Here is a 12,431-nt window from a genome sequence, read left to right as displayed (position 1 = left end):
ACTGAGTGAAAGAAACTGATGAACATTTGAAAAAATACACAAACAATTGAAACAAGCCACCTGTGAAAGAGCTGAGAAGCACATTTCAGTTCATGTAAATCTTCCATTCTAAAGTCTATGAAGCTTCAAGTAAATGCTCAGGGCCACAAGCAAGTACATCTTTCAGACTGGTTCTTGTTAGAAAAATAGATGAGCGAGGGAGTGGGAGATATGTTCAACAAGGCTTGGGATAGTTTGTGGAGAATAAGGCTATCCATAGCTACTGACCATGATGCCTATACTTCTGAATACCAGTGGCTGGAACTCAAGCAAGGGGAGTATGCTGTTGAGCTCAGGCCCTGCTTACAGACCTCCTGTGGGCACCTGGTTGAACACCATGAGAACTTGCTGCTGGACTAGGTGGGCCACGGGCTATTCTTATACAGCCACCCTCCCATTGATGCACATTCTACTCACTTGTGACCGTGTATATGCACGGCATCAGGAAATACTTCAAACCTGGAAATGGTGGGAGAGAGCTGGAGAGTCCTCGTAGCTCATAAGACCCTCCCTGGAGCCCAAAGAGGATGTTGGTGAGGGCGGATGAAGCCCCAAAGAGACCAGAGGCACAGGGGGGCTTGTTTACGCTGCTCAGCCTCCCTTCCTAACAGATGATGTGCAGGGTAGTGCAGCAGCAACCACTTTCCCATGCATCTTCCACCCTCCTGCCAGCCCCAGAGCTCCAATTCTAGTTGCACATATTTTTGGATACAGTATTTTTGATATGGATTGAAGAAAGTGTGGCAGAGAGGGCACTTAAAACATGTTTAGAGGGTCCTCCCAACTTTACGCAATTTCACTTATGTGCGTGGGGGCCCGGAACTTAGCCCCTGTGTAAGTGGGAAGTGGCCTGTGTTTTGAATTGGTCTGGACAAAACACTAAGCCATAGCTTGTAGTTTATCTGCACAAGGCTTGCATTCATTCACTTCCCCTTCTCCTCTCCTCCGCTGGCACAGGAGCAAGGACACCAGAACATAAGCAGTGCCCTGCTGGATTAGGCCATAGACCCATTTAATCCAGCAAGCATCCTATTCTCAAAAGTGGCCAAAAAGAAGCTTGTGGGATGCTTTTAATTCTGTTGAGAATTAACAGTGGATTATTCTCATGCCTGGATCAAAACTATGCTAAGTCTCTACTATAGCTTAGAGAAATATGTTACACCATGGTTTGAGGTTGTCCCCCCCCCCCCCAAAAAAAAAATCGTAGTTAAAATTAACCAAAGTTGCCCTAGTGCTTCCACACACTGGCAGGGCCTGCCCATATCTTGGATCTTGGGTCTGCTAGCTATCAGCTGGGCTGACCCAGATTAGGGCACTTACTGGGATATGTTTAGGGGTTGTCATTTTGTTTCTATTTTCTTGAGAGTTCACTTTAGCCATTAAGATAGGCTATAAATATTTGAATAAAGATGTGGATTGTGCCCTCAATGAGTTACTGTTTCAGAGAACTCAGCATGAACAAATGAAACCTAGTGAAAAAATACATAGAATACCAAAACTACATACATCCCTATGGGTTAACACAGCTATCTTCTAGGAGAGCAAAACTAGAGAAATCAGGATTTCTGCATTTGATCACTGGTTCAGGGAATGGAGTGCATTCTAACGGTCAGAACATCCATTGGACTGATGGGAATCTTTTATTGTTCCTTGCTTCCTAATGATGCTCAGCATTTGCATAGTGTTCATCTGTCTGTAAATTTCAAAGCTGTTTTCAATGTAGAATTTCTGTGAAATCCCAGGATACAGATAGCCTAGCCAAACATATATACTTGGCACATTCTTTTGAGAGTTGATGTGGCTAAATAGAGAAAATTTAACTGTTAAGCACTCTGTAGCTCATTGCAGTGTTGGAACCTCATTTATCAGACAACTAATTCAAGAGGCAGAAAATCTGCATTAGGATCTATAGAGAGCCACAGCTTTGGTGATAAGCCACTGATAAGCCTCATAGATCTCAATCCACTATAGCTGCAAAACCTAGGGTTAAAGACAACGATCACTTTAGGAACTATGTGAAACAATCCTACGTACTTAAAGGGTAAAGGTAAAGGGACCCCTGACCATTTGGTCCAGTCATGACCAACTCTGGGGTTGCGGTGCTCATCTCGCTTTATTGGCCGAGGGAGCCGGCGTACAGCTTCCGGGCCATGTGGCCAGCATGACTAAGCCGCTTCTGGCAAACCAGAGCAGTGCACGGAAATGCCGTTTACCTTCCCGCCGGAGCGGTACCTATTTATCTACTTGCACTTTGACGTGCTTTTGAACTGCTAGGTTGGCAGGAGCAGGGACCGAGCAATGGGAGCTCACCCCATCGCGGGGATTTGAACCGCCGACCTTCTGATCGGCAAGTCCTAGGCTCTATAGTTTAACCCACAGCACCACACTTAGATTGTGCTAAATGATGGGCGATATTCAATTGCACAACAAACTTCTGCTCAAGCAAACAGGGCTTCCTTTTCCTTTTTCCCTCTTGTAGCACCCAAATTCTGCTCTAGAGCATTGGGGTATTTTCTGGATGGGGGAGAAAGCATCTATAGGAAGAGAGGGAGGGGAATGCCCATCGCTCATCATTATCTTATAACAATAGGATTAGAAACTCAGAAAATAAGCTTCTATTGGTTTAACACTTCACAGAACTTTTTCAAGAATTAAATTGGGGACTGGGTGTCACACTGTGTATGCCAACTTGTGCTCCTTGGAGGAAAAGTGAAATTTAAAGACAAAACTCATTCCATCAATATGAGAAAGTCAGGTTAATAATTTGGGACTAACCCTTTCCTCACAAGTGTTGGAGAAAGCCACTTCTGTCCCACACCCTTCCAAGCATATAATTCCTTGAATAGGCTCGGAAATGACAAATGACAATATTCCACAGGTCTTGGCAACATACTGAAAATATCTGAAATACTAAGGAGAAGTAGAAAAAGGAAATAGGAGGAGCAGTCATGGTAAAAAAAAGTAGCTTTCAACTCTAAGGACCCTGGCCCTAACAAAATGAAAACTATTCAAAACCGATAATCATGTTGTATATATCTGTATTTTGGGAGAAGAGGAATGAAGAAAAATATTGCAGGTGCTTTGCCACCGTCTGGCAAGTGACAATGGTGTACAGATAGAATAAACTACTTCAAATTTCAACTAGCTTTTCATAAAAATGTTAAAGAATTATGAGCACTGAAGAGTTTATGATCTCACTGCTGAGGTGGTCCTTGTTGACATCAATTTTGTATCAAAGTTTCCATATTTTTAGAGCTTGCATTTGCAAACATGTAGCATCAAAGACAAATAACACTCCCAGTGGGTTCAGGCTTGATGTTCAGCTGTTTCAGAAAGAGAACATGCATGTTTCAGGGGATAGCTGAATATTCATCATTGTACAGAGCCTGAACACCAGGGTCAATTTGTTTGTATTTAATCCATAATGCACTTTTTTTGAAGGCTACTGGTAATGTACTAGTAACTAGCCCAAAGGTTCCCACTTTCCAAAAAGCCAAGCCATGGACCTCTAACTTTTGAAAATGTTGATATTTCTATGGTAGTTTTTGTTATGTAAATGGTGTCACCATATCCTCCAACATGTCCCAAGGCAAAAGAGGGCCACGCATTTTCAGGGCCGTGCACCTATGCAAGTCACATGACACCCACAAGAGCACAGCGCCAGTGCCAGGTTGGCCTAATAAAAGTATGCCCCTACAGTGGTACTTTGGTTTAAGAACAGCTTAGTTTATGAACAACTTGGATTAAGAACGCTGCAAACCCGGAAGTAGGTGCTTTGGTTTGAGAACTCTGCCTTGGAAGCGGAACACATTCTGTTGAGTGTATTCCATTTGTAAATCGAGTCCCCCCCTTGCACTGGGAAAGCACTCCTTGGTTTAAGAACGCTTTGGTTTAAGAACGGACTTCCAGAATGGATTAAGTTCGTAAACCAAGATACCACTTTATAGGGTTGCAGCCTTAAGATACCATGACACATATTTTAAAAATGAATAATAAATACTTGAGTAGATCAGAAGCATGTAAACCCTGAACACCTGAAGACTGTTGAATCTGTCTAGCCAAATATTGTCTATTCTGACAGGCAGCTGTGTATCTTCCCTATAGGAACAGGACTTGCTTCTTGAGATCCTTTAACTGGAGATGATGGGCATGAAGGTAGGAACTTCTGCATCCAAAGCATATGTTCTATCACTGAGCTATGGTTGCTTTCCAGTATACCAGATACAAGAAGACAAAGGTACAATAGCAGGATGTAAGGAAACAGGGAAATTATAGAAAGGTAAATCACATGTTTGCACATAGCCACTCATCTAGCTGCCTGTGAAGAATAAGTATGTCCTTCAAACAACCATGCAGAAGCTTTTCTAAACCAGAATCGCGGCAAATAGCATGCCAAAAATTACTAATTAAAGCTTTTTGAAGGAGGCAGCATTGTATCTCTTGTGGTCTTATCTGCAAGTCAGAGCTCAACGGATTATTTTCATCAGTCCTTACTGAAGATGCTGGAAGAGATTCCTACTTTTGAACAACCACTCCAATGAACTGTGTCAATTGGAGGTGACAAAGGAAGCTGGTTTAGAACTAAATGACAAGTTAAAAATAAGTCACCAGGGCTGGATGGCATTCACCCAAGAGTTCCTAAAGAGCTCATATGTGAAACTGCTGATCTTTTAACAAAAATATGCAACTTATCACTAAAATAAATCTTCTTAGAAAAGGACTGGAAGGTAGCCAATGCAGCATCAATTTTTTAAAAAGGATCCAGGGGGGATCCACATAATTACAGACCAGTCAGCCTAACATCTGTCCCAGATAAATTCGTAGAAAACAGGGGGTCCCCTAAGGATCTGTATTGGGACTGGTGCTATTTAACTTATTCATAAATGATCTGGAGTCAAGGGAGAACAGTAAAGTAGCCAGGTTTGCCGATGACACCAATTATTCAGGGTAGTACAGATACTGGAAAGTTTGAAAAAGGATTTCTCCAAACTGCTGGATTGGCCAACAGAATGGCAAATAAGACTGAAAAACAGTAAGTGCAAAAAGTGATGCACATAAATTCTGATGGCTGTGCATACCCAGGAAGTAGGTCTTTAAGGGCATAGCAGAAAGCTCACTGAAAGGGGCAAGTGAAGAAAGTATTAGGAATTATCAGGATATGGGTTGAAAATAAACCAAGAATCACAATGCTGTCAGAGAATTGGAAAATATACCCCAAAAAAGACTTAGATGAAGGAGCCCCCAGTGGCACAATGGGTCGGTGGGTCTGGCTGTTAACCAGAAGGTTGGTGGTTTGAACCCAACCAGGGACAGCTGTGGGCAGGATTCCTGCATTGCAGGGGTTGAACTAGATGGCCCGTGGGGTCCCTTCCAACTCTACAATTCTATGAGGCCAGCTGAGGGGAGTGGCATAAATGCCACTGTGCCGTGAGAGAGGATGTGCCACTAGTGGACTTCTACAGGTCGTAGGGAAGGACAAGGCAAGGCAGCCTAAGATTCAGAGGATCCAAAGACCCAACATTATCCTGACATATCCACAGATCAGGCCGGGAGCTGACATAGTTAATTTTCCTCGTATTGGTGGCAATTGGGAGACAGGAGGAGAAACAGAGAGGGGAGTAACTGGGCAGCAGATTCAGGGAACACAAACACAAAAGAAGACTACATGCAATGCATAAATAATGTAAGGAATTCAATGACACACAATGAAGCAATAGCCACAAGATTGGCTTTTTTAATTCACAGATGCATCAATGGCTATTAGTCATGATAGCTTAAAACAGAAGCTGCATGTTCAGAGAAAGGTGACCTCTGCCTATGAAATAAAATAGGGGATGATCATCATCAAACACTGCATTTGAGATTCTTAGATGCATCTAGCTGCCCTTTGAGAATATGTTTCACCAGCTAGGATTTCTACTTCATCCAGCAAAGGAGTTATTACTGACTTGCAGTACCAGGCTGTCATAGGCAGCAATGTCACACATAATATCAGAAGGCATTTTACACACACTTCTAAAATAAAATGTGGAATTTACACAACCATACAGAGAGCTTGCAATATGAAAGTGGTATCACATATTTGTATCAGGGAGCTAACATTAGGCTGAGTGAGATGGAAGGTGAAGGGAGCAGTGGTGAAAAGGTGGAGGAGCAAGTCATGTGTGCTACCTGGTCAGCCATGCGCCCCCTAAGCTAACCTGTTGTCCCATCATCAATACTTACTAATGAGGTTCCATACCTGTGACACGTGCATTTCCCATATTTTTTGCTCTATAAGACTCACTTTTTCTCTCCTAAAAAGTAAGGGGAAATGTGTGTGCGTCTTATGGAGCAGATGCAGGCTGCGCGGCTATCACAGAAGCCAGAACAGCAAGAGGGATTGCTGCTTTCACTGCACAGCGAATATTTATTTTCTTGTTTTCCTCCTCCAAAAACTAGGTGTGTCTTGTGGTCTGGTGCGTCTTATAGAGCGAAAAATACGGTAATAATATTTAACTTTTTCAAGTTGCTCTAGCAGCATTCTTATGTAACATTCACCAAGTGGTGGAGTATCTGTGTATACAACAGTGGTGGTGTACAAATCAGTCAGAAGACACTTGCACACAAGCGCAAGTGTAGAACACAGCACAGTAGAACGTTCATATTCAGGGGAGTCAACGAGACTGCATGGGAATTTGCTTTGGTACTGGATTTTCTCAAGCAATGGAACCAAAGCTGTAGACCAAAATGTACTTATGGCAGGCTTCTCAGCTTCCATACGAAAAATCGTAAGGCCCTTATGAAGAAAGAAGCCATCACAATAACTACTTGTTGTTTCCCTTCCTTATAGTGTGTAGCTTGGCTTACTTGCCTGAGTCATCAGGGACTACAGTGGTACCTCTGGTGACGAACTTAATTCGCTCCGGAGGTTCATTCTTAGCCCGAAACCGTTCTTAACCTGAGTCGCGCTTTCGCTATTGGGGCCTCCTGCTGCTGCCACACAATTTCCGCTCGCATCCCGGGGCAAAGTTCGCTACCAGGAGCATCTACTTCCGGGTTAGTGGAGATCGTTACCCAAAGCATTCGTAAGGAAGATGGTACGCAACCCAAGGTTCCACTGTATTTGCTCTGCATTCACTTTTTTGTGTCTCTGGGCACAACTGATCCCACTTCAGCGTGTGGCCCTATGGCATGCCTGATGGGGCATGCCCAGGGTTCAAGCCCCACAAAGAGAGAAAGATTCCTGCACTGCAGGGGGGCTGGACTGGATAACCCCTGGGGGTCCCTTACCACTCTACAATTCTAGGACTCATAAATTCTAGAACCAGGCAGAGGGCCTTCTCGGTAGTGGCGCCCTCCCACCAGATGTCAAGGAAATAAACAACTATCTGACTTTTAGAAGTCATCTGAAAAGTTTTCAATGTTTGATGTTTTATTCTGTTTAATATTCTGTTGAGAGCCACCCAGAGTGGTTGGGGAAACCCAGTCAGATGGGTGGGCCATAAATAATAAATTGTTATTGTTGTTGTTGTTATCATATAAACTCCAGTCTGGAACAAACAAATTCAAAGGTTGGAGAGCCGTCGATCAGGGATGCTTTAGCTGAGATTCCTGCCTGGCACACGGGGTTGGGGGGTTGGGCTGGATGACCCCTGGGGAACCCCTCCCCACTCCAGAACGCTATGATTCCGTGACTCTCCTTCCCTGGAGGTTTTTAAGCAGAGGTTGGATGTCCGTCTGTCAGGGATGCTTTAGCTGAGACTCCTGCCTGGTTAGGGGGCTGGGGTTGGACTGGATGACCTCTGGGGGCCCCTCCCCACTCCACACAAAGCTGCGATATTTTCCCCTGCTGCCTACCTGCCTGCCTGCCGAGTGGATGATGGGTTAAGGAGTGAGGGAGGCCCTCCTCTCCCCCTGCCCCCGACGCCCTGCGCCCCTTCCTCCTACTCCTCCTCCGCCCCCGTACCCACCTGGCACTGGCTCAGCTCCTCCGTCAGGCCCCGCACTTCTTCCTCCAGGGCCAAGACCCGCGACGATGCTGACGCGGCGGGAGCCGGACTCTTCCTCCCCCCTTTGGAAGAAGAAGCCATGCTGAGGAGAAAACCCTTAATTGTAGGGGGGGGCGGCAGTTGGGGGGGGAGGCTACAAAGATGAACCTTCGCCTCGCGCGCCACTGAAAATCGAAAGCGCGCCTGCGAACCAATGAGACGAAGGGCTCCGCCGAAGCCCCGCCTCCTCCTCCTCGTCGTCCCGCCTCCCCTCTCGCGTCCTTCTTCTGCCCGCTTTTGCTTGCTTTCGAAATGTGTTTCTCCAGAGCGGGAGGGAGGGACGGAGGGCGGGCGGCGATAGGAACCACAGGAAAAAGCACGCCGCGTCCCACATCGCCCGTTTAACGGCTGCTGAGCGGGGATGGGGGGGGGAGCGGAAGGGGGAGGTGCTTTCTCTCTTTTTTTAATGTCCCTGCGTCGCTACAGCACATGCGCAAGTTTTCGCGCCTCAGACTCCCGCTCTTTTTCCTGTGCGTCTCCTCAGTCTGTGCTTTTGCAGCTTCTGTTGCCTCTGAAGAGACTCTTGTGACAGAATTTTTTTTGGTGTTCTGTTTGGAAATAAGCCCAATTTACACTGAGAGGGATTTGGAAAAAAAACTTGTTATATTCTATACAATTTCAAGAATTTTCACATATACACTCCAAAATGTAATAAATTTTAATTTGCTTCTTTTTCGACTTCCTCTCTCGTTTTCCGTGGTGTTTTTAACTTCCTCCCCCTTGAACAATTCCTTACCTCAGAGCTTTCCAAACAGTGTTACTAGGTGTGTCCCCACACATTTCGAAATTACAATTTATGTCTATGTCCATATCTCTTATAAGGAGTTAGTTTATAACCTCCAATTGGCTTGTAAAACCTGAATTCCTGCGTCGCAAAATGGTGCATGTCTAAAAAGTCTGTCAAAAACATGAAAAGTTTGGAAAACAGCCTCACCTGCTGGATAAAGTATATCTGCATATACACACTAGGGTTATAACTTTTAGACTCCCCACCCCCCCAAAAATAGCCTGATTTCCAGTCTCATAAAGGGGTGAACTTTTGCTTAGAAACACTGAAAAGGGGGCTAATTCTCCTCAGCTGTGAACAAAGGTCACCCCGAAATGAAAAGTCACCCTATATGTAACATTACTACTCATAAGTATTTTCACTTGAAGGCCCCGCTGGAGGGGTCTATGGCGGAGAGGCTGCTCCACAATGGATGGAGAAGGTAGTGCCAACCTCGTGAGTAACAAAAGGTTTGTGTCTGAAGTGGAAATAGAAGAGCTGCGCAAGCGAAGGCAGGAAGAATGGGAGAACGTTTGGAAATCTGAAGACCCTGAAGACTATGAAAGGCTCCAGGAGTGGAACGACAAGCAGCAGCAGGAGTTTGAGGAGCAGTTCAAGTTCAAAAACATGGTCAGAGGCCTAGACGAAGAGGAGACCAAGTTTCTCGATGAGGTTTCTCGGCAGCAAGTGTTAATAGAGAAGCGGAGGATCTCAAGGAGCTGAATGAGTACTGTTATGTACTGAAGTTCTCACCCTGGGCCAGCAGGGGGATACTGCAGATAGTTTTCACTCAGGTCCGCATATGCAAATAAGGAATTGGAAGCGACGTTCAGTGATTGGATGTGTACAGAAAGTTGTTACTGTTGCTTTGTAGTTGAGCTCTATATAAGCAGGTTGGCTGAACCCTGCAGCCCAGTTCTGTTCTGGCCTGTGAATAAACAAGAGCTGTTTGAAGAATCGTCGTGTCATCTGATATGTTCGCCCACAACTTAACAAGTACAGAAGCACTTTGTCAAAGGTGGGGATCAGTGCTGACCTGAAGAAGGAGGCAGACAAGAAACTGCTGGCAAAATCAGCAGAAAACGAGCAAGTTCTCATAGGCAAAGCTGTTGGCTGGAGCTGTGAAATGTTGGTGTTCAGAAGGTGCCAACAGTGTGAAAAGACTGAAACTCGATCCGGATCCTGACCATGGCAAGACTCCAGACATGCTGCCCTGTGTTCCTCTGAGCAGCGGCTCCATGAGCTGCTCTGCCCTCCACTGGCTGCCGTCTGCATTGGGATCCTGCCGGGCCTCGCGGCCTACTCTGGGAGCAGCGACTCAGAGTCCAGCTTGGACAGCGAAGGGACCATCAACTCCACTGGGAAGATCGTCTCTCTGTGTTTCGGGGAAGCAACTTCTTTGATGCTCCGCTGTAGGCATCTCCCCAGCCCCTTAGAAGCATGGGTAGGGATGCTCGTCATTTCTCTGTTTCCATCCCAACAGTCCCCTAGACTCGCAACTTCTGTTCTCCTGTCTCTTTTATTTTCCAGAGAATACCAAAATAATGTACAGTGGTACCTCAGGTTACATACGCTTCAGGTTACATACGCTTCAGGTTACAGACTCCACGAACCCAGAAATAGTGCTTCAGGTTAAGAACTTTGCTTCAGGTTGAGAACAGAAATTGTGCTTCGGCGGCGCAGCAACAGCAGGAGGCCCCATTAGCTAAAGTGGTGCTTCAGGTTAAGAACAGTTTCAGGTTAAGTACGGACCTCCGGAACGAATTAAGTACTTAACCTGAGGTACCACTGTACTGAATCAGTCTTTGTGCATGTCTCTTTATATCCCCTGTTCTTCACTCCGCTCTAAGACTTGTGTTCAGTTTAGGAGAAAGTACAGATTGGGGGCATAGCTGTCAACTTCCAGATTTGAAAATAAGGGATCAGCAGCCTCACCTGTCCCGGTGACAGTCTCCGGGATATCTAACGGGATAGCAGTGGGAAACAGCAGGAAACGGTGCTGGAATAAAGGAATTTCCCACAAAAAAAGGGGAGGTTGACAGCTATGATTGGGGGAGACATACATCTTCAATATCCATAAAATCTAGAAAAGCATCCATTGTACCAACAGCAACAAAAGACTTGAGGCTTCTGAGGTTTACAGATGAGGACAGGAAATTCCTTGTATTTTAAAAAAGATTCCATGATTGAAAATATTGTTTGCTGGGGGTGTTCCGAGTTGGTTTTACAAAGAAGAATTTTTAGGGTGTAGCTGTCTGGCAGGTGCTGACATATGGGTTGGATCTCTCTCTCTCTCTCTCTCTCTCTCGTTTTTAAGTATTGGTTTTGTTGTGGAGAGAGTGCAAAATTGAGCAGATGGTAATGTGGATTGTGACGACACTGTAATGATGTTTTAGTCTTGCATCTGATTAAATAACTCCTAAAAAATAAAAAAATAAGTATTTTCACTTTTAAAAACTTTAGGGAACTGTTCAGAATTTTTACAGCTACCTGGAAGTTCCCAAAATATTTGAGGAATTTAATATTTGATGAATTATTGCATTTTAATATTTAAGAATTTTAAGAATATTTAATATTCTTTTAAAGCCATCCAAGTTAGTGGCCATCATTTGCACTTCCCAAAGCAGCATTTGCTCTTAGCGTTCAAAATGGAGTAGGAACTAGTAAAGATGCAAGATCCATTTTCTGAATAAAAAGGGCAATACTTTGTCAACCTGATAGGTACAAATTGGAATTAAGTGTGTGTGCCGGCAGTGTTCCCCGCTTAACTCCGTGAGGCTTTTCAGTAGGGTTGCATGGCACTCACAGGATCTTGCCTTGTATTCTTAATGCTTCCAAAAAAACTGAGCTAGGTAATAAATATGTACCATTGCAACAGATAGATGATGACCTGCCAGGGAACGAGTTTTCCAAGGTCATGCCTCCAGTTCATGGTTACATAGAGATTTCGCGCATCAACATTCTGTCTACTAGACAACATTTGTGTGAAGTTAGCTCAATATCTACCTTACAGTTACTTTGAAATGTGTTCATAAGGGACATAAAGGTGTATGGGAACAACGTTTTATGACAAAGAAGAGCTGTTTCGGTAGTTTTGAAAAAGAGAAGGTTTAGAGCAGAGGTGGACTTTAAACCATTTGTGGTCTGAGGTCCATAACTGGACCTCCACTCCATGTTTTATAGGCCACCCACTCAGCTGTGATATAAAAGAGAAAGTGCTCTTGTGTTCAGCAGAAAGCAACCAGATTCCAGACACACACCCTCCACTACTGCTGTTGTAATTTTTATGGACCTTCATGAAATTTAATTGCATGCCCTTGGCGTATGCCAGAATTCTGAAAACGAAGTTAAATTTAGACAAGACTACTATTATGCTTGATAATAGGAGGCTGTTTTCATAATGGCTGCAACCTGAAATACATTTTAGTAAAGCTGCACAGGCAAGGCATAGGGATGTTTCAAGTTACAGCCTCCAACCTTGGCAAGGCTTCACAATCTTTAAACTAGTCTGCAAGGCTCGTTCCAACATTCAGCTCTGAAGGGAATGCAAGTCTCTGTAGCCTTCAATGATTATTGTCCTACATTCCAGACATAAG

The 12,431-nt window shown here is 44.6% G+C and overlaps 1 protein-coding gene and 1 pseudogene across 4 annotated transcripts in view; one reads left to right on the top strand and one right to left on the bottom strand.

Moving 5' to 3' along the window:
- The window catches only part of CNTLN (centlein), a 161,576-nt gene extending 153,104 nt beyond the window's left edge, over positions 1-8,472 (bottom strand). For 2 of the 3 annotated variants that reach the window (XR_014506276.1, XM_083419492.1), the window contains exon 1: positions 7,992-8,383. Coding sequence is in view for 2 of the 3 variants with exons in the window: in XM_083419492.1 (XP_083275618.1) it covers positions 7,992-8,111 (120 nt within the window). In the remaining variant the exon portion in view is untranslated. Of the gene's footprint in view, positions 1-7,991 lie in introns of all 3 variants that reach the window. The other variant, XM_083419493.1, reaches the window with a different exon arrangement.
- A 754-nt stretch (positions 8,473-9,226) lies between these two features.
- On the top strand, positions 9,227-10,778 carry LOC310667892 (PSME3-interacting protein-like; annotated as a pseudogene). Its single transcript has 2 exons — positions 9,227-9,563; positions 9,833-10,778. The product of its transcript is annotated as a PSME3-interacting protein-like (transcript).
- The last annotated feature ends 1,653 nt before the right edge of the window (positions 10,779-12,431 follow it).

This window comes from Podarcis tiliguerta, assembly GCF_965153285.1.
Source record: "Podarcis tiliguerta genome assembly, chromosome: 17".
NCBI lineage: Eukaryota > Metazoa > Chordata > Lepidosauria > Squamata > Lacertidae > Podarcis > Podarcis tiliguerta.
This window is presented reverse-complemented; position numbering and strand designations above follow the sequence as displayed.